The sequence below is a fragment of the Chlorocebus sabaeus genome, chromosome 8, assembly GCF_047675955.1.
Source record: "Chlorocebus sabaeus isolate Y175 chromosome 8, mChlSab1.0.hap1, whole genome shotgun sequence".
NCBI classification, from domain to species: domain Eukaryota; kingdom Metazoa; phylum Chordata; class Mammalia; order Primates; family Cercopithecidae; genus Chlorocebus; species Chlorocebus sabaeus.
The window spans coordinates 135,768,662-135,791,145 of NC_132911.1; the positions used below are offsets into that span (position 1 = coordinate 135,768,662).

The following is a 22,484-nucleotide window of genomic DNA, read 5'->3' on the forward strand; positions in this document are numbered from 1 at the left end:
ATATATAATGGTGAAAGTCTGATGCCTTTCACCTAAAACTGGGTCAAGGATGTCTATTCTCACCATGTCAACATTGTATTGGAAGTCTTAGGTAAGTAAAGTGAAAAAAAGGAAAAATATAAAAATGAGAAAGGAAGAAATGAAACTATCTTTTCACAGATGACATGGTTGTATATGTGGAAAATCTTAAGTAATCAAGACGAAAAAAAAAAAAACCCCTACTAATGTTATTACATGAATTAAATGAATTTTAGTAAGGTCACAGGATTCAAGGTATTCAAGGTCAGTATTCAAAATTCAGTTGTATATCTATATGTTAACAACAAACAATTGCAAGAGTAAATTTTTAAACATAGCATTAAAAAAATATTTAGCCATAATTTAACAGTATGTAAGATTTCTGTTACGAATGTAAAACATGAATGAGAGAAATTAAAGAATACCTAAATGAAGGAGAGATATACCATGTTCATGGACTGAAGGATTAAATATTGTTTATATGCTGTTTCTTTCAAGTTGATCTGTAGCTTCAATAAAATGTCAATCAAAACCCCAACAGACTTTTTTTTTTTTTTTTGTAAAAACGTGTAAATTGATTTTAAGATTCAGATGAAAGTACAAAGGACCTGGAGTAGCTAACTGTTTTGAAAAGGAAAAATAAAGCTGAAGAATTTACATTGCCTAATTTCAATACTTGATTTATAAAGCCAAAGAAGTCAAGACATTATTGATATAAGAGTACACAAAGAGATCAAGATAACAGAATAGAGAGTCCTATCAAAAACTTAAGTGATTTTTGATAAAGGAATCAAAACAATTTAATGAGGAAAAGAAAATATTTTAAACAAATGTCCTGGAACCACTAGATAACCTCAGAGAAAAATACCAATCTCAATCCCTACCTTCCACTGAATAGAAACATTAATTATTAAGTTGGGTAATCAATGTCTATGTAAAATCTAAAACCAAAACTTCTAAAACAAAACATAGGAAAGAGTCCTTTCAGTCTTAAAATGAGCAAAAAGATTTCCTAGGACACACAGAGTACTAAACAAAATTGGTAAATTGGTCTTCATGTAAATTAAAAACTTACCCTTAAAAGACTCCAGTAAGAATATGAAAAGGCAGACCACAAACTGAGAAAATACAGTATACACAGTACCGATATCTGATAAAGAACCCCTACAACTGAAAAATAAAGACAATTTTCAAAATGGCCAAGACAGTAGACATTTTACAAAAGGAATGTTTGAATCGCCAATAAGCATGTGTAAAAGTGTTTAAAATCATTAGTTAACAAGGAAATGCAAATTTAAATAGCAAGATACGATTTTGTGCCCATTAAAATGAGAGAATTGAGTCTATTCACAAAAAGACATGTGAATGTTTATGACAGCTTTATTCATAGTTGCCAAATGTCCATTATCACGAGAACAGACAAATGATGGTAATATAATGAAATACTATTCAGCAGTAAAAAGGAACACAATTTTTGGGATAAATCTAAAAAACATATTAAGTAACAGAAATCAGACATAAAAAGACAGTTTGTTGGACTGTTCATAGAGCCTGTATAGACCATTTACATGAAGGTTAAGAACAAGCACCACTAATCTTCAGTGATGGAGATCAGAACATAGTTGTTGCGTGAGGATGTATGTGTATGGGTATGTCAGAGTGGGGAGAAATTGACTAGTTAGGGCCATGAAACATTTTCGGGGTGATTGAAAGTGTTCAGTATCTCTTGAACCCGGGAGGAGGAGGTTGTAGTGAGCCAAGATCACACCACTGCAATCCAGCCTGGGTGGCAAGAGTAAAACTCCATCTCAAAAAAAAAAGAAAGTGTTCATTATCTCTATTGGACTATGATTTACATGGGTGTGATTTACATGAGTGTATACATTTGTCAATTTTTGTCAAACAGTACACTTAAGATCAGTGTATTTCACTCTGAAAATTATCCCTTAATAAAAAATTTAAGTGTATTATAAATCTGGAACAATTCCAAAAGTATTAGTTACCAAAAATAGATATATCAGGAAAATAGAAGAAAACCAACTGCATAACTTAACAATTGAGAATAATTTACAGTTAAAAATAATTATATGAAATTAATATCTGTGCATTTATTAAAATGAAAACATTCTTAACCATGAACTAATAAATTCAAAGAACTATATAAGACTTAAATGAAGAAACTATATATCTCTGAAATATGCTTAAGAATATTTATACAAATGAAAACATCTTATTCTTGAATAGGAAGTTGATATAGACATCAGTTTTCTGTAGATTGAGCTATCATTTTAGTAAGATAATTTTTTTTAAGTATTTGAACAAATGATGCTAAGGGCAATGTGAAAGAATCCACATGCAAGAGCAGTCAGGAAAATGCTGTAGAAAGAAACAAGGGAGCATTTGCCTTGCTTGGTAGAAAAACATATGACAGATCTTTGGTACTTATCAGGTTGGACCTGCATATGGGTAAGTGGAAGAGAGGAAAATTCAAGTATAGAAGGTATCTATGGTAAAGATAAGATTTCAGATTTTCAAGGAAAAGAGCAACTGTTGAGTTAATCTCGTTTGGACAACTGCTAAACACTACTGACCAGTGAGAGAAGGTTGGGGGAAGATTTCCACTTCACTGCTTTTACCAAAATAGACAACTTCACTCATTGTTTAGAAAAATACATAAAAACAGTAGAATTAATACAGCAGTATTTCTTGTAATCTTGACATAGAGGGAACGCTGTTCTTAGCATAAGTCTAAAACTAAAAATTACAAGGAAATGATTGATTTTTTGGTAAGGTTTTTAAGCATTTGGTAACAAAAAAAGTTGAGAAATAATGAATTGGAGGAAAGCATTTGTATCATATGACAAAAGGTTAGTTTCCCAAATTGATAAGAGAAAAATATCTGAGTAGGATTAGAGGCAGTGGACTTAAACAGGCAGTTTACATTTTCAAAGAAACCTAAAATGGATACTACAAAGATACTTGCCATTAATAGAAACATAAAAATTAAAAATGAAAATAAGAAAGAATTACCTCCTGCCTCTCAGATTGGCAAAGCTGTTTTAAAAAGACTGACTATATCTAATATTTATAACAGTGTAAAAGGTACACTGAAAAGCTGAAAGTGTAAATTGCTGGTATTCCGGCAATATGTATGTACCAAAGTCAAAATTTTGAATACACTTCAGTGCAGAAATTCTGCTCGTAAGACATAAACCAAGGAGACAACCAGTCAGAATAAAATTATGTATGTATAAGAACAGACTTGTTAACAATATTATGATGAAAAAATGAAAATGAACCTGCATTTGTTCTCTGGATTAAATCAAGTATGATGTATCTGTATAATGAAATACCATGCTCTCATCAAAAATATAATATCTGTATACATGAAATAATTTTTTACTAATGAAACAAGGCAGCTTACAAGAATGGGTAGAGTATAATCGCATTTAAAATTGTATGTACATATTTTCCAAGGAAAATGTCTGCTTTAGACTTAAAAACAGTTTGACGCTCCTGTGGTCTGTTTCCCATGCAGCCTTGTAGTTGGCCAGTAACTACAGTGTCATTGATCTCTGCAGTTGAGGAGTCTGACTTTGATATTTGCAGATAGTAGACAGAATACTCGGTGACACGAACAGCTTGTGAGTACACCTGCTGACCATGTGCTTTTGTTCTTTTACAGTCCTCCTCCCAGTCCATCAGGAACACTGACCATTACTTCTGGGCATGCCCAATACCAGTCTGTCCCAGTCTATGAGATGAAGTTTCCAGATCTGTGTGTGTACTGATTGGCTCATGAAGACCTCAGCATATGATTTGTAAAGCCTAAAAATTACAGCCAAGCTGAGCTTTCAGGGTTTACCTAATGTGTATTAACATACTTCTTGAAAATAATGATGGAACATATCTTTAACCAAATGCTTGGCATACCATATTAGAAGTTTTGGAGCTATATATAATTTCAAGTACTTTCGAAGATAGATTTATGCCATGTTAATTTGCTTTGAGGTTCCTGTTGCCTTTTAAGTTGAACATGTTTTGGTTTCACTTTATTCCACTGTTAAGTAGTATATTTTAAACTTTTCACAAATGTAATGTTTTTCCAAAAGTAAGCCTTCAGAGGATTGAAACTGTATAAATTGTTTCTCTCTTAAACATCTACACGGTCGCTTAGATGTAGAATTTTTGTTATTGTTTTCTGCAAAGGCAGATACATTTAAATATATTCCTAGTCCTGGGGCTGTAAAACTGTTCAGTGGCTTTTTGTCCCCAAGCTTTAGATAAGCTGGAATAGGCACCCTGCTATTCAGTTACTGTAATAATATGTGACAGGCATTCCTCATCTTCACAATAATAGGACATCTGTTGAATAGCATTCCTCAAAAATGACCCTAAAAACGCCATACTTTAAATTGTCCAGTTCTTGTAATACTGTGTTTCCTGCCAAGAGTTTGACCATTCTGCTTGAGAAGTGTAGAGCTCACTCTTGGAGTACCAAACTGTGCAATATTTTTACATCACAAGATGTATTCGTTTACAGGCTGTGCTTTGAAATTATAGTAGTATTTTGCTGTGGCTCCATTAATTAAATGAGATATATATTTAGTGCAGAAAAAAGACATTTAAAACAGCTATTAGTTCACCTGTGAAGAGTCTGTACATTTTGATTTCCATTAAGAGTACATTTATTTACATTTGTATATTGTGCATTGTTTTAGATCCTCATAGTCAAAAAATTCCCCAGATGGACTTTTAATTTGTAAGATTTGAACTGTGACTTGTACGCATCTGTTTAGAATCAGTTATATTATATTTGAAAAGCTGCCTGTGTTTTAACAATCAAGTGTGCTAAAGTTCGTCAATTTAAGCTGCTTTTGATTTCAGCTACCAAGATCACAGGTGCACTCTACACATACACTGACAGACCCATAACAGTACTTACATCTTAGTGAATTCTATCACGTGGTAAAATGAACAGCTTTCTTTGTAACTCAGAAAATTCTCTTAGGACATTTTTATAAAGTCACCTGTTTATAGTTCTGTCTTTTCAGATTCCATTTCTTTTTACATAAAACAGCATACATATCAAAAACTGTAGCCTAGAAGAGAGTTTAATTTTTGGCTTTTGTTTTTGTTTAAAAAATTGCAGTGAAGAATGGGATGTTTGTGTTTATGGCTATTTGGGCACCTGTAGTAGAAACAGAAAAAAGTAAGGAAATGATAATAGGACAAGCATACTTGAAAATTTCTGAATATTTAAAGAAAAGCGCAACATCTTGAAAACCAGTCTAGTCATTGAAACGTATGAAATGACACTGAAAGATCCTGGGCTGCTTCTTATGTGTGGATCAACAAGACTTGTTTCAGAGTGACAGTGGAGTCGTTACCACTGGAGGACTGAAGGGCCCTGTGGCAGTTGTCACTGGAACTTTGCCTCTTGATCAGGTAAAATGCTACACCAGTCAGTAAAGCCAAGTTATATTTTTTTTATTGCCCTTTTTTCCTTCTGTATTTTTAAAGAAGGATGTTAATTTTTGACTATATATTTTAAAAAAATCTAAGCAGGGGGACATGCAAAAACAATCATCATCCACTTGGATGTCATTTTATAGATTAACACTGTGTGCTTTTGTATGGAAAAAATATATATAATTTAATAGTATAAAAAGTAAAATATTCATTTGCACTTCTGTGAAACACAAACTTTGCTCTACAAAATTTCATGTTTCTTAGTGATTTTAAAATGCATGTATTGCATGTAAAGGAAAACCATTACAATTAATGTTTATCACACCTTTATCTTGGTCTTTGTTGATTTGGGTTTTGTCGGGGTTTTTGTTACTGTTTTTAAATTACAGTAGGCTTCTTTATATCCTGGATTTCTGAACTGGTCTCGTTGACAAGGATTCCCAAGAAATGGATCTGTTCACTGGCTGCCTCTCCCATATCTGCAGGAGATTCTGCAGGAACGGGGTGTACACATGGTGTTGTAGCCAGTTCAGGTAGTGAACATTTAGGATTTGGTGAAGTTCACTGTATTGCTATATTTTTGTAGATATATAAAACTCAATAAATTGTTAATCATTCTCTTTTTGCTGTATTGAGTTGCTTATATCACTCTTTCTTTCATGACATTAAACAGTTAACATTTAAATGTTCCTCCTGTACTTGTGTTGTCTGTGACCACTTACAGAGTTTTATTACTGGAGTTTACCTGAATACCTGTGCGCACACACCCACATACTTCCTTAATACTTCTGAACTCATTATCTTTTAGAATAATAGTACTACACTTTACCAGCAATTAACTTCTCCCTACCCAAAATGTTTTTCTTCCTGTCTGAAAATGGAACTAATTTGTCTTACTCATGCTTATATCTGTATTAAATGTAATAAAGTTAGTTTTTGAAATGTAAAAATTCACTGTGCAATTCGTATGTAAGCAATAAAACATAAATCAGATTACTTGTATTTAAGTTCATTTTTTATAATAGCTATTGTTACATTTAATTAAATTTATTCAATATTTGCTTAAATTAAAAATGAAGAGCTTCTTTTGAGCCCAATAGTTCAAGGCTGCAGTGAGCTAGGATCATGCCACTATACTCCAGTCTGGTTGACAAAGCATGACCCCATCTCAAAAACAAAAAATGAAGAGCTTTAGTAGAAATCAATTTGCCAAGTGGATTCATTCCCATGTACATTGGAATATCAGAATGATAACTGCTAGTCATGACAAGACATAGTAAGGTAAAGTTCACAGTGTGTGCTTGTGAAAATGTAGTTGCCATCTCTGTGTCAGTCTTAATGATTGTCTTTTCAACCCTACCTCTTTGTCCTATAAATTACACAAAGCAGCTCTTAAAAAATATATATATATACACACACACACACACACACACACACTCTCAGTACCCTATCTCTCCCAACCCCCGGTTTGCTTATTCTACCACTTACACAGATGTGCTTCATAGCCTGAACCTCCTTTGTTAGGCAATGTAGCATAGCAGTGAGGAGCTCCGGCTCTTGTTCACAAATTCAGCACCACCACTACCTGGCTGAGTGACCTTAGGCCAATGACTGAACTTTGATCCATGAAGTTCTCATCTGTAAAATGAGTATGGTAGGTTCTGCTCTCCAAGGTTAGCTGTGAGGAGTAAGTGAACCACTTAGAAGAGGTTCCTTGTGCCACACCTACGTGACACAGAATAAGCATTCAATAAATGATTAATAATCATCCTTGAGTTCACTACACTGGAACATAAGCAACTGGGCAGCCCTCAGCTCTGCAGTCTTAGGCCAGCCATTCCACGTTTGTGAACCTGTTTGCATGGGTATAAAATGAGCACGGTGTTTGCTGTGCTATCCCATATACTTTCCTTCCAACTCTTGCTGTGATCCTGTTACCTGTTCTCTCATCTGATAAGCTATTGATCTCAAGTGCCAAGTTCAAATGAAGTTTTAAGCAGAGGCAAGGTGGAACATCAAACTCTACCTCAGTTTTGCTGTATTCAGCCTTTTACCTGTATGTTGAATCAAAGGCAGACTCTTAGGAAGGCACTGTCTTAGCCTAGGTTTCTCTAAAGCAGAGCCTGAGACAAGAGTATGTGCAGGTATTACTTTCGAAATTGATCGAACATGGAAGCAGAAAAGGCTGGTTAAGAGGATTTCTTGATTGCCTATCACTTGAGGTGCCTGCATAACCATTCCACTGGACATTCTAAGGAGTCTCATAAAAATCATCTCAAAACTTCCCAGGGGATGAAAAATTGGGAAAGCATCTATTATTTGTCTTCTGTTCATGGCTGAAGGTGGCCCTGTGGTCATTAACTCCCCCACATTTTTGGACTGTTTGTGCTTGAGTGCTGAGCTGTTACCCCAGGTTTCCCATACCTCTTTCTCGGGGAAGTCCTGTGCCAAAAGGCAGGAAGTACAGCAGTACAGCAAGCACGCAGGCATTGCCATTCCACTTCCATGAGGCAGGCAGAGTCTGTGTGGAAACTGTTATCACAGCAGGGTCTGAAGGGATATGTGAGGATTAGAGGATGTGAAGTCAAGCAAAAGATGTCCAAGATAGCACCATCTAATCTGGTATTTAAGAACAAGACTAAATCTGGGAGCATTTGGTTTATAATTTCATGTGTCCCCCATCTTGCTCACTGGTTTTGGCCATAATACCTCTTGCACTGTTCTATTTGCTGACCCTTCGCTTTTCTTATCCTACTTCACCTGCATAAAGGTTACAGCTGTACACGTGTACGATTCCTGATTTAAAAGACTTAACAGCTGAAAGAATCTTACAGTCAGGTTCATTCAAAGCTTACATTTTACAGATGACTACATTGAAATTCAGACTTAAAGCTGACAGTAGTCATTCACCAACTAACTTTAAGTAAACTTCTGATTATGTCATCAACTTTAGTGTATCTGAAAATTAGAAATACCATTCCATGCCCTAATATAGCAAGAAAATATAAAAAGTAATCATCTCAAATATAATTGTAAGTCATCTAAATGAATCAAGAAATTGAAATTAGGGATCCAGGGCATTCAACTCAGTCCATAGTAGTCTACTTTTAAAAAGAAAAAAAAAAAAAAAAAAAAAAACACCGTTTTACTGAGATATAATTCACATACCATAAAATTCACATTTCAAATTGTACAGTTCAGTGGCTTTTAATATATTCACAAAGTGAGGCACTGATCACCACTATCTAATCCCAGAACACTTAAATCACCCAAAAAGAAACCGCATACTCCTTACCAGTCACTCATTCCCCTTCACCACCAGGCCCTGGCAACTGCATTTCTCTAGGGACTAATAATGTTGAACATCTTTCCATGTGCTCTTTGGCCATTTGTATATCTTCTTTGGAGAAATATATATTCTGAATCTTTATTTTTTATGGAGTTGTCTTTTTTGGTTGTAGCTTCTTGTCCCTAGTCTGCACTCTTTCCAATTTTTTATTTTGCTGCCAGATACATCATTCTGAAGTGTAGGAAGCACTGCTTAAAATACTTCTCAGACTTTCCTATACACAATAGGACCCAGACTTCCTTGCCCAACATTATAGGGCTTCCATCATCGTTATAACACCAGCCTTTCTGCTTCCTGAGGAAGTGACTCTAACATGAGTCCCGTTTTGGATGTGTTAAATTTAAGATGCCTGGGGAGCATCCAAGTAACATATACTAGCATGAGGTTGAATATTCAGGCCTGGAATTCAGAGATTTGGTAGTGATTCAGAAGTCAAAAACACATCGACAATAATTAAAACTGAAAGTGAATGAGCGTGTCCCAAGGAAGAGGTTTGTGACCTGTGAAAAGCTGCTGGCCCCACATAGACACCTGGGAACACATAGCTTTAGAAAGAGGGGCTGCGAAAGGGACCAAGAGAAAGATACCAAGAAGTTAGAAGAGCTGCTTGTTCATGTGTTTGCCCGTTCCCTTTTTCAAACTATTAGGATTTGAAATCTAAAAATGCCCTAGAAGCCATATAAACGCAAAGTGGGGTAAAAAGTCTTTTTCTCCACCCATTATTGATTTATACTGTTGGGGGAGAAGTTACCATCAGAATCCTGTAATCTCAGGGAAAGTATCACCTTTAAATTCCCTTTCAGGTCCAGCTTTTTGTAATTCAGTCTACAGTGTAGTGCTATGAAGACTGTTTTCACTGAGTCAGACCTGGAATAATGCTTAGGAGTCATCAAATCTAACGCCTTCACTCTGGCCTTCTGGAGCAGAATGGACTGTCCCCTCCCTCCGCTATGCAGCCGGCAAGATGGGCCCAAGGGAAAAGACGTGAAATGAAAAGTGATTTAGGAAACTAAACAGGATAGAAGCTGGTGCTTACTCCAAGACACACAGCGGGGAATGGGACATGGGGGGACTTTTCAATTCTAGTTCAGTTAAGCACTGTCAGAATCATCTCTTAAAACATAAGTTCACTACTTCTGCCTAACAGTATTTATAGGGAGAACCATTAAAGATTGTTAAGCAGAAGCAGTGAACTTGATGTGTTTTAAAAGAACCAGTATGCTCACTTCTTAGCCAGACACTCAAGGCCCTTCACACTCTAAACCTACCCTGCAGATTGTTTAGCATAAACCCAGAATTTTTTATAAGATGGTATTTTTACCAGGGATCTGGAATGCCTGAATCCTGCCTTTACCAGTCAGCCAACCAGGGTGAAATTCTTGATAAGCTATTAACATAAAACAAATGTACTTTATTCCCCCATTATCTGCAGGGGATATATTCCAAGATCCCCAGTGGATACGTGAGACCGTGGATACTACCAAACTCTATATACCACTATGTTTTTTCCTATCATACACACCTATGATAAAGTTTAATTTATAAATTAGGCACAGTAAGAGACTAACAGCAACAAGCCCATAGAAAAATTAATAACAATATACTTCTATAGACATAAAATAAGGGTGACTTGAACACAAGCACTGCAATACTGCAACAGTCAATCTGATAACTGAGATAGTTTCTAAGTGACTAATGGGCATGTAGTGTCTATAGCACAGATATGCTAGGCAAAGGGGTGATTCACATCCTAGGTGGGATGAATTGGGGTGGTGAGAGATTTTATCACACTACTTAGAACAGTACACAGCTTAAAAACTCTGAATTGTTTATTTCTAGAGTTTTCCATTTAATATTTTCAGACCTGAATTGTCCACAGGTAACTAAAACCACAAAAAGCAAAACTGCAGATAAGCGGGGGACTACTGTAAATATAAAGCAAACTACCAGTTTAAGCTGTACCTGAGAGACATTGCTAGACACCCCTTTAAAAAGCTCTCCATAAAGGCTTCCTAGTCCAAATACGGCTCTCCCTGGCAGGACTTCTCAGGAATCTAGACCTACTTCATTCTCAGTACCTGAGCAGCTGGCTGTTGCTGGTGAGATGTAGACCAAGGGAGGTAGAGCCAGGAGAGTGTATTGATGGGTTGAACTGGGAAGATACAGGAAAAGTTTCCGAGGTTTTAGGACAGATTAAGTTTGATGATTGGCTGTGTCATTCACTAAGGCAGGAAGAGTGGGGCAAGAGCAAGTTCATAGTGGGAGAGGATGCATCAGGCTAGGAATCAAGGGGTTTGTTTTGGCCAAGTTAAACTTCAGATGCTTAAAGACTATCAAGCAAAAATTCAAGTGACTATTCAAATATATGAGTTTGGATTCATGGAAAAGGTCAGCATTTGAGCCATAAACATGGAAATCATCAGTAGATTGCATGAAGAGAGAAGAGAATACTGACAAAGACTCTCTCCTTGATCAAGGAGATCAAGTCAGGCTCCTCTGAGCCCTCTTCTCAAGTAGGCCTCAGACTAGGCCTTTGAGAACTTCCACTCTCACCACAAACAATTTTGTCCACTCCCCACACTAGGAGGCTTGAGCAAACACCAGTATAGCTCCTAACAGCTCAAGGCCACACCCTTAGGATAAGGACCTCACCCCACTTAAGTCCTTGTCTGAGAAAGTTTGATGCTGACAAAATAATTTACTCTTCCTTCCAGTGAAATGGAATTATTTTCCCTGATCCTTTGAGATATAAATCTTCTACCACTCAGAAATGTCTCCTCACAGACCTAGGAACCATCTCTTTGATAGGCCAATGTTGAGGGAGATAGCTCTCCTGTCCCAATTCCTGAGGGTGGGTAGCCTCAGGAACTGAGACAGCAGAGCTATCTCCCTCAACATTGCTCCAGTTTACAAAAGAGCTATCTCCCACCTTGCTCTCATTTGCAAAACTGCCTCCTGTCCTTAACACATGAGAAATTTGTTCTGCCTTCAGATAACCACCAATTAACAAACACAGATGGCTAATCACATAGACCAGTCCCCCTTACATCCTTCAGTACGTTTCCTTTAGCACACCGCAGCCAACAAACTATGCTAAGGGAAAATTAAGAAAATAATCAGATTTACATCTGTAACAGAAAATAAAATACTTAGGAATTAACCAGAGGTGTAAAAGACCTATTTAATAAAAATTATGAGACACTGATGAAGGAAACTAAAAAAGAATCAAATAAATGGAGAAACATTCTTCAAGAATTGAAACAATTAATATTATTAAGATGTCCATAATACACAAAGTGATCTACAGATTCAATGCAATCCCTATGCAAATCCTTATGGCATTTTTTTTTTACAGAAATAGAAAAAACAATCCTAAAATTCATACGGAAGCACAGAAGATCCTGGATAGCCAAAGCAATCTTGAGAAGAACAAAGTTGGAGGCATCACACTTCCTGGTTACAAAGTACATTACAAAGCTATAATAAGCAAGTATGGTGTTGGCATAAAAACAGACACAAACCAATGGAACAGAATAGAAAGCCCAGAAATAAATGCACAAACTAACGGTTAGCTGATCTTTTACAAGAGTACTAAGAACACGCAATGGGGAAAGGACAGCCTCTTCAACATATGGTGTTTGGAAAACTGGATATACACGTTGAAAAAATAAAGAAATTAGAGCCACATCTCACACCATACACAAAAATCAACCCAAAATGAGGTAAAGATTTAGACACAAAACTTGACACTATCCTAGAAGAAAAAACATGAAAAACCTTCTTGACATTGGTCTTGGCAATAATTTTTTTGGAGATGACCCAAAAAACAAAGGCAGCAAAAGCAAAAACAATCAAGTGGACTATGTCAAATGAAAAAAGCTTCTGCGTACCAAAGTAAACAACAGAGTAAAAAGACAACCTACAAAATGTGAGAAAAAATACATTCTTAGGCATTTTGGTTTGTATCCAAAATATATAAGGAATTCACATAACTCAATACCAAAAATACAAATAATCTAGTTTACAAATGGGCTAAGGACCTAAATAGTTCTCAAAAGAAGACATTCATATGGCTAACAAAGCATATAAAACAGTGTGCAACATTTGTAATCATCAGGGAAATGCAAATCAAAACCACAATGAAATATCACCTCAAATCTGTTATGGTGGTTAGTATCAAATATACAAAAAAGTGTTGGTGATGATGTGTAAAAAAGTGAATTCTTTTATACTTTCGGTGGGAATTTAAATTGGCACAGCCATTATGGAAAACAGTACAGGGATTCCTCAAAATATTAAAAATAGAACTGCTATATGATCCAGCAATCCCACTCCTCTCTCTCTATAGAAAGATAGATGATAGATAGATAGATAGATAGATAGATAGATAGATAGATAGATAGATAGATAGATAGATATACATATCCAAAGGCATTAAAAATAGGCTTCAAAGAGGTATCTGCACTCCTGTATTCATTGCAGCATTATTCACAATAGTCAACATATGGAAACAACCTAAATATTTTTTGACAGATGAATGATTAAAGAAAATGTGGTGTATATATGCACAATGAAATATTCAGCTACACCCACAAAAAGAAAATCCTGCCATTTGTGACAGCGTGGATGGAGCTAGAAGTCATTATGCTGAGTAAATTAAGCCAGACACAGAAAATTTCTGCATAATCTCACTTATATGTAAAATCTAAAATTCTCAAACCTGTAGAAGCAGAGAAGAGGGACTTAAGGGAGGAAAGAATGGTGTGATGTTGGTCAAAGGATACAAAGTTTCAAATGTGCAACATAAGTTCTAGAGATCTAATGTACAGCATGGGGACAATAATTTACAATATTGTATTGTATACCTGAGAAAAAGGCCTCTCACCTTTTGTTTTGCCAGAGTTGAGCTCAAGTTGCACAGAGGTCTCTCCTCTACTGCAGTAGTACTGAATAAAATCTGCCTTGCCATTTTTAACAAGTGTCTAGTGCAAAATTTTTCTTTTATAATGCCTAGGACTGAGCACTAAAGTACACTAACATTTAGAGCATTGCTAAAGAAGGAGGAATAAGCAAAGAAGACTGAGGGAAAGTAACCAAAAAGGTAGAATGAAAACTAGTAGAATGTATAGTCATTGCTGATAAGAGGAAAATGTTGAAGAAAGAAGGAGTGGTCTGTGTGGAATTATACTGGAAGATTAAAAGGTGTCCAGTGGTCCAAGCAGCAATATGGAGGTCATCTGTGACTTTGACTGGAACGGTTTCTGTTGAATGATGTTATGTGCCTGATTGAAAAGATGACACGGAATGTAACCATTTTTTGAGAAGTTGTCTTATAAGAACAAATAAATAAATGGGGAGTGATATCTGGAGCAGAATGTAGAGTCAAGGGAGGGATTTTTGTAGATGGGAGATTTTAGGCTGTGTTTGCACGCAGATTAGAGTGATACAGAAGAGGGAGAGAAATTGATATAGAACAAAGAGGAGATATTTGCAGGAATCAAACCCTAGAGAAGGTAAGAGGGCATTGTACTAGATGATAGGTGGAGAATTTGACCTTTGATAAGGACAAGGAACACTTACTTCACTGTAACAAGAAGGAAGAGAAAGACTATGTGGGGAATTTTGTAGTTTTGATGGCAGGAAGATGAAAGTATTCCCATTGGAAAGCTTCAATTATCTCAATAGAGTATTAGATGAGATCTAATTAGATGAATATTAGATGAGATCTAATACTGTACTGAGTATTAGATAAGAATCGTACTAAACAATTCTCCATGTGTCTCCTGCATTTCTGCATGTCTTGTGAGCTGAGACATAAACTACCTTTATTCTGGACTAACTTTTCAAGGATGCAGTATAGCAAACAGACTGGGAAGACAGGAATAATGTTTCCCTTTGACTCCATAGGCAGACATACTTATTTTCCTGTATTTTAAAGATAATGTCTCCTTCTGGGATATAAGACAGGCAGTCTTAAAGCCCATTATAAAACATCCAGGTTTCCTAAATTCAGAATTCTCCTGTGTAATTAAAACCACTGCATATGTATGTGTCCCCTGGCCCTCTCTGCACTGCTTCAGGTTTCAGGAAAGCAACATGAATGCTGGCACTCAGGCTACCGTCATGTAATAAAGTTCTTTGTCTCTGACCCAAGCATCTCAGGTCTTTTGCCAACATCCACGAAACACAACCTTGTAAGGTTGTAAGTAAGGTAAAATTTCAAATTCTTCAAAGTTATTGAGTCCTCAATTGAGAGTGAGGGGGAGGCAAGGGGAATTTGAGGGCAGAAGAGAAGATACCAAATAGTTGTCCTGTAGAGCAGAAGAGTCAACGGATTAGGAAAAGTCTGAGCATCCATTTGAGGTTTCATGGTTGTAAACTTGAAGTGAAATGGGTCAGCTCAGTTTGGTTTTTTTTCCTCCAGTCACATTCAGCTGCCTCTAGTGAAGATGTGGAGAAGGCAGATGGACATTATACTGTGGGTGACCTAACACAGTGACAGCCGTGGTGAGTGGACCTTTAGTCAATTCCTCCTGGATTAAAGGGAGGGAAGAAGGAGCCAGCCAACAAGCAATTTATTACTTGCAGCAAATGCCATGGGGGCATGCCTCCTCCTTGCCATTTTAGTGCATGCTGGCTGATTGTCAGCTGCTGACATCTGCATTTCTTTGCCTAAAGACTTCTCTGGCCACCAGAGCCCATTTTGTCCCCAACTGTGCAGCAGGCCAGAAGGAAATATCACCCTCCTCAGGAGCAATGACTGATGGAAGTTTGTCTCCCTCCATCCCTCTCACTCACTGTCTCTGCTTGTCTGTCTGTCTCTCTCTTTCTCTCTGTGTGTGTGTGTGTGTGTGTGCGCGCGCGTGCGTGCGTGCGCGTGTGTGTTTTTGTGCATGTGTGTGGGTATTCCACTTTTTTCCCTTGGATGAGATGACTTTGAAATGTGCATCCTACCCTTGCTCCCGAAGTCTTGGATGGCACTTCTAGTGGGAAGTGGTCTAGGCCTCCACAGTGGTATTTGGCTTGATAAACCACATTCATTGGCTGCCTTTTCTTTCCTTTCTGATTTCTTCACTCTCCTCACAGTGTTTTCTTCAGTTTCCAAATAAACTACGTGCCCTTAAGTCCTTGTCTAAGGGTCTACTTCTGGGACAACCCAACCTTAGGCTGTTAGTTAAGATCATGTTGTTGAAAAGATTCCAGTGTGTTGTATTCGTCAAAAAAAATGATATCACATGGTTTCCCTAGAAGGTAGGGAAGGGTTTCAACTGTTGGTTTGGCACCATGACCTTTTGATTACTTAAGGTGTTGCCAACCTTGGGATATTTTCATGCCATGAAAGTCAGCAAACACTGAGCTCTTTAGAAGTTCTGCTTTCCTGTCTGAGGAGAGGGAGAAAATGAAATATCCTCTCACTACAGGATATCTGATGCATGGGGGTTGAGAACCAAAGATATGATAGGAACCAAAGAGTTTGTGTCCCCATAGAATATTAAGGGCATTTCTGGTAGAACATTGCCTTTTGCCAGGTACACCATAAAAGCTCAATAACTATTGGGTGGGTGAGTGGATAGATGGATGGATGAATGGATGAATGGCATTTAAGTATTTTTTTAATCACCATAATATTAAACTGCCTGTATCAGAGTGGGCACCTGCATCCCTGGAACTTCCAACCACTGAGATAAACCGTATTGAAACCCCGTCTCTACTAAAAACACAAAAAATTAGCCGGGCGTGGTGGCAGATGCCTGCAGTCCCAGCTACTCAGGAGGCTAAGGCAGGAGAATGGCATGAACCCGGGAGGTGGAGCTTGCAGTGAGCTGAGATCACGCCACTGCAGTCCAGCCTGGGCAACAGAGCAAGACTCTGTCTCAAAAAAAAAAAAAAAAAAGAAGCCTAGGACCTAGGACAGGGTGATCAGCAATTTCTCATGGTGGTGGCTGTGACACAGGGCCACCATCTTAAGGTGCCAAGTATATTTTTTAGGGCACACACCAGAAAAGCTGCCATCTCAGTCCTCAGCATTCATGGGTTATTGATGGTAATCTCATAAGATTGATACAATATGCTCATATATATGTAGTTTTTTTAAGAAAGGGAGAAGTAGCTTTCTGTGATTAGGGAGTTGAGATATTTTTTCCTTCATTGTCTCTATCTCCACTTTTATAATCTACTCATGAGACAGTATCTAAACATGTCTTAAAAGCAAAACCATCAGAGCATGTTGATTGGAGTATTTATTGAGCTTCCACAGTGCACTAAAGGAGTATGGAGATACTGTGGTCTGCCTTCTCCAAATGCACATTGGCTTGTGAGATGACCACAGCTGATGGTGCATGGGCAGAGCTCACGGCCTCTGTTCCCTCCCGGCCTCTGGGTTAAAGGAAGGGAAGAAGGCTCCAAAGGACAGAGGAGGCTGAGAGCTAAAGACCTGAAGTTGGAGCAGGAGCCACGCTACTGAGGGTGTTCACCTTTTTCTCTGGACATCTATCTTCCATGGAGGGGCCTGGTCCCCAAGGGACCCAGTGACTTCTGCAGAAACCTCTTGGCTCTGCCAAGGTCCTCCTGGGGAGGGTCTTCCTGGCTGTCCTCCTCAGAGCTGGAGCCCAGGGTGGGGGCTGCAGGCACATGGTGCAGGCTGTCTTGACAGGTCGCTGGTTGCCCAGGGCACCCGAGTCTGCTTGGGGACTTGAGGCTTTGGTTAAAGGAGGCAGAGGCCATGCACTCAGCTGCCGTCTGGTCACAGGCACACAGCAACTTCTCACACAGGCTTTGGCCCACACCTTAGAAGGAAAGAGCAGAGTAGGAGACGTGAGACCTCTGAGGATGGCACTGGGAGCCCCCCACAGCCCTGGCCACCCCTCAGCCCTTCTCCTTCCTCCCCATCTTCCACATGCCCTCAGGGTGTGCGCCTTATATGGCTGGCAATTTTCCAACTTTCTCCTCCTGCTGGGAATGATCCCTCTGCCCGGAATGCTCTCAATGCTCTCAACTGGTGCCTGTCAAGACTAGGCTGGCTTCTCCTCCTCCAGAAAGTCTCCCTGAGCCACCAGGCTAAGGGAAGTGTCTTTCCTGCAGGTTCCCATGGAATCCCACTTCATGTTTTTGTCTATCACTGCAGGTTATGTGTTAATCACATGTGTTAATCACTTTGTTAATCACAAAGTCATTGTCAGTTTATGTATCCATTTTTTACCCTGGTGTTAGAGTAGGTAGATAGGTAGATATGAGCAGGGCAGGATAGGGCCCCAAAGAAGATCAGGCAACTGTCAGGTGACTGTCAGGCAATTGTAAGGCAGCTGACAACAGGGAGGAGAAAATTTCCTAACAAAAGGAGACATCTTGAGCTTGTGGGCAACTTCCCCATAAAAACTGAAAATGGCGAGTTTGACCTTCTTCTGGGGACGTGTCCAGACATGCACAGTGGCCTTCTTCTGAGGGTGCTAGACCAGTAAGGGGAAATTGCCCTAAGAGAGTATGCACATAACTTCAGCCAGCAAAGGGTGCCTGTGGCCCTTCCTAGATACTGGCAAGTCATTGTGCATGCAGTGATTAGCCAACAGCCTGCCCACGGGGAGGGACGAGAGGAAGAGATTGAGGGAAAAAGACAGAAAATAGTAAATCTATAAGAGCCCTGAGCCAACCATCAGGCAGGACACTCAAATCTTTCGAGTTGCCTGCTTGGCCCCTTCCAAGTGTACTCTTGTGTCTGCCTTAGATGTACTTCTGTCTCTTGGCTGAATTCTTTCTCCCAAGAAGAGAAGGATCAAGGACTGCAGAGCCTGCCTGGACTTGCTGCCGGTAACAATGCTGGACAGAGAACCTTGCTGACAGAGGAGAGTCCAAGCACCTACCTCAAACCTTGACAAATATTTCCCAAGTTAGTGCTCAGGAAATATGTGTTACATTTGATGGTTACTTCTTCCTTCTCTGGGCCAGAATTTCCCTATTCATCATTCATATTGCCAGATAAAATACAGATGATCAGTTAAATTTGAATTTAAGTTAATATGTTTGAATGTATGTACATTTAGGACATACTTATACAAAAAAAAAAGTTCATTGCTTATCTGAAATTCAAATTTAACTGGGCATCATATATTTTTATTTGCTAGATCTGGCAAACCAGCCCTATTTTTTTCAATGTATGAGCTGCATGCAATGGGAGTGGTGTAACTCAAATGAAATAATATCTTTGAAGGTGCTAGACATACATAAGCTTTCTACAAATATTATCCTTGTTATCTGTGGCATCCAATGAAGCTAAGGGATTTTTTTTTTTTTTTTTTTGGATCTAATCCTACTTTGAAATGTTCATCAACCAGATTTTTTCCTATCACATACCACACAGACCTTCCAAGCCTCCTAAATTGGTCTCCACATCAGCCCCAGACATGCTGGTTGCATTTCAGCATCAGGAAGTGACAAGAAGAACAGGCAAATGTACCAAGTGTGAGAGCACAGTGGAGACATGCAGAGATCCTGTTCCCCAGAGCTACTCTGTCCTTCCTCCCTGCATTTGTCTTATGATAGCACAGGCCAGGATTTGAGATGCCCTCATTTCTCATCAACTAATACCTGGCACCTGGTACAGCAGGCTATGCTTAAATCTTACAGAGAGTCAGAACTGGTTTACTGAAGCTCTGAATCAGTTCAATCTCCAGATGCAGTGTTCCTGGATTCTGTAATATTGGAGGAATGGAGAACAAGGCTTCAGCCTAGCAGGTGAGACCTCCTGGCATGACTGTATCATGTGACAACTCATGGGCTCTAAACCCTCCCCTGGCTCCTCATCCCCTATAGGAAAAAATGGAAATGCCTCATTCTTGCACATGAGTTTCTTGGGCTCATCATCTGGTACCTGTCTGTCTCCCCAGCCTCACCTTGCACTACAACCGGGCCTCCCACTTCCACTTTCTGTTCCAGCAATACGGAACCACAGCTCAGTTGTCCCTACACTGCCCAGCATTCCCCAAACACCATCATTTTTCCCTTTTCCCTTTGCTTGCAATATCCATGCTGAGTATGGCCGTCTGGGAATGTGGTAAATCTTACCTCACACCTCTACTGAATTTTCCCAAATTATCCTGTTCTCACTGCCATACTGTAGACTCAAATGGCTTTACCTTCATTCCCAGGGTCCCTGTGCTACCTGTTAGCACATATACTACATGGGATTAGAATAGTTGCTTCCCTACATCTCTTCCCTCCAAGCTGTGAGCAATTTGAGGCAAGGATCATGAAAGTTCGTTGGTTGCCTGGTTCCTGGTGAAGGTTTGTTGGTTAAGTGGATAATAGAATGAACAAATGAATGAGTGAATGAATGAGAGAGTGATATGTAAACACAAAGCTCCAGGATGTGACAGACATACCTGATCGTACAAGGCAAGATAATATGGCAGTCCGCGCACTGTGCTGAGGTTGTGTAGAGGAAGAAGAAAGGACGGACGGTCCAGCCAGGGGACTTCCCCAGACGAAACGAAAATGAGAACAAACTCTTATAGGGACCCTGTGAAATTCTAGCGCAAGTGTTTCCTTTTAAACTGCAAAGCGTAAGGGAAATGCATCCACTGATATGAATGAGGAAACGGAGCTGGAGAATGCAGATAAAGTCAAGTCTACAGCAGGTCTCCATTCGCTGTCAGGGGCCTGCCCATGGAGATTGCAGTTTTCAGAGTGCTCCCCACCTGAGGCCCTGAAGGGATACAGAGGAGCCTCTGGCTTCCACTATAGGGAGAAGTGGAGCTGCAGGCATGCCTCGCTCTTCAGCCAGGGCCAGTCCCCCTTTTTAAGATAGTATTCCTCAGATCTCCCTTGGGAAAAGGATGCTGCTTCTTAGAAAAAGAAAAAATACTTAGAAACTCACTAGTATGGTGAAGAATCAGCTTTAGTTCTGAAGTGATATGGTTTTACAATTCAAATCCCAATTCTCCCACTTATTTCTATCTGTGTGATCTTGGGCCTCAGTTGCCTTATCTGCTATATGGGAAGAATAATAGTGCTTCCTCGCGATACTGTTTTGAGGGTTAATTATGTTAACACACATCAGGAGCTGAGAATCAATAAGCTTGGGCTCTTTATGTTAGTCCCAGCCTGCTCATCACCGGCTCTGTGACTTAGGCAGCTCACCCCCTTGACCGTGAATCTCCCCATCAGTGGAAGAGGTGTGATAATACGCGCCTCAACATTAAGAAGAGTATTGGCCAGGCGCGGTGGCTCATACCTGTAATTATGGCATTTTGGGAGGCCAAGGCGGGCGGATCACGAGGTCAGGAGACAGAGACCATCCTGGCCAACATAGTGAAACCCCGTCTCTACTAAAAATACAAAAATTAGCTGGGCATGGTGGCACGTGCCTGTAATTCCAGCTACTCAGGAGGCTGAGGGAGGAGAATCGCTTGAATCAGGGAACCAGAGGTTACAGTGAGCCAAGATTGTACCACTGTACTCCAGCCTGATGCCGAGTGAAGCTCCATCTCAAAAAAAAAAAAAAAAAGAAAAGAAAAGAGAAGAAGAGAAGAGTATTAAGTCACAGTACAGATGAAGAAGTGCTTGGGAAAGCATCCACAAGTCTGAGCTACAGTCACGATGCTAACCTGAATGAAATAATAACTCACTGTGCAACCAACAGCACTTACACTTGGGCGTATGATCCACACACACCACCGGTGACCGAGGAAGCCTCTCAAGCAGACAGCCCAGCCTTCTCACTTGCTCTAGGCAGCAGTGATGGGACAAGCAGCACCTAAGACCAAGGAAAACCGTTTACTTCTCAGAACTCCCAGCTTCCCTAGGAACCCCCTCAAGCACAGCCTGCTTCGCCCACATGCCCTATAGTAGTGAGGGAAGCCAGTGCCTCCTTTCCAGTGCACACAGGGCTGACTCATATACACACCAAGGGCCATCGTGTATGGTTATTAGGGTTATATACTGCACAAAGGCCACATCTAAGGCAGCATCAATCATACTGTATGCATCTTATTATTAAAAAACATTATTTTTGATTTTTATTGTAACTGTTTATGGCAAAGATAGGTTATTTACATATTTATTTAAACGATTTTCTAACAGATGGAAATAGAGTCTTAAGGAAGGTTAAATTTATGCAAAGGTACCATATGGGCTAGCAGTAACCTTACTCCCTCCAATCTTTGACATGGAAGAGTTAATCTCACATCCACAGTACACTGTCATTTGTCGCTAGCCTTAAAAAAGAACAGAGTAACTATCGATAGCATAAATAAAGAACTGCATCTAGAAAAGTGTCCAGCATAGATCAGGACCTCGTAAATACATGAAAAGGAATCAAAGTCTTGCTTTTTATATCCACCCATCTTGGCTGATATGGCCTCACAATGTCCAGTGTCCCCCCCTTGCCAGGTGGACATCCTTAAGAAACTTGTGATGACTTCAGCCAACAGGGAGATACAGTTGCTCCCCAATTACTCCCTTTTTAACTCTTCCATTTTTTTAATAACTCTCACTCTGTCTGGGAGGCCACAGCTCCAGCAGGGATAAGTCATAGACTCTTGTGGCTTTTTTATTGCACGTCTTCTCAACCAGTTATCTGCTTATTAACTTTTCCACATTGCCAGCAATCAGAGGAACAATCCCCCTCATATGCTCACAAGACCACTGGCGT

General features: G+C 39.3%; 2 protein-coding genes across 8 annotated transcripts in view; one reads left to right on the plus strand and one right to left on the minus strand.

The window, feature by feature from the left end:
* Window positions 1–6,483, plus strand: part of EFR3A (EFR3 homolog A) — a 102,929-nt gene extending 96,446 nt beyond the window's left edge. For all 7 annotated transcript variants that reach the window (XM_008001556.3, XM_008001554.3, XM_008001555.3 and 4 more), the window contains exon 23: window positions 3,704–6,483. In XM_008001556.3, the coding sequence (XP_007999747.1) occupies window positions 3,704–3,809 (106 nt within the window). In that variant the 3' untranslated portion in view covers window positions 3,810–6,483. The remainder of the gene's footprint in view (window positions 1–3,703) is intronic.
* A 10,581-nt stretch (window positions 6,484–17,064) lies between these two features.
* The window catches only part of OC90 (otoconin 90), a 35,268-nt gene continuing 29,848 nt past the window's right edge, over window positions 17,065–22,484 (minus strand). Inside the window, exons 13-14 of the mRNA XM_008001557.3 lie at window positions 21,481–21,587; window positions 17,065–17,625 (exon numbers count right to left, since the gene is read on the minus strand). Coding sequence (XP_007999748.3) covers window positions 17,330–17,625; window positions 21,481–21,587 — 403 coding nt within the window. The 3' untranslated portion in view covers window positions 17,065–17,329. The remainder of the gene's footprint in view (window positions 17,626–21,480; window positions 21,588–22,484) is intronic.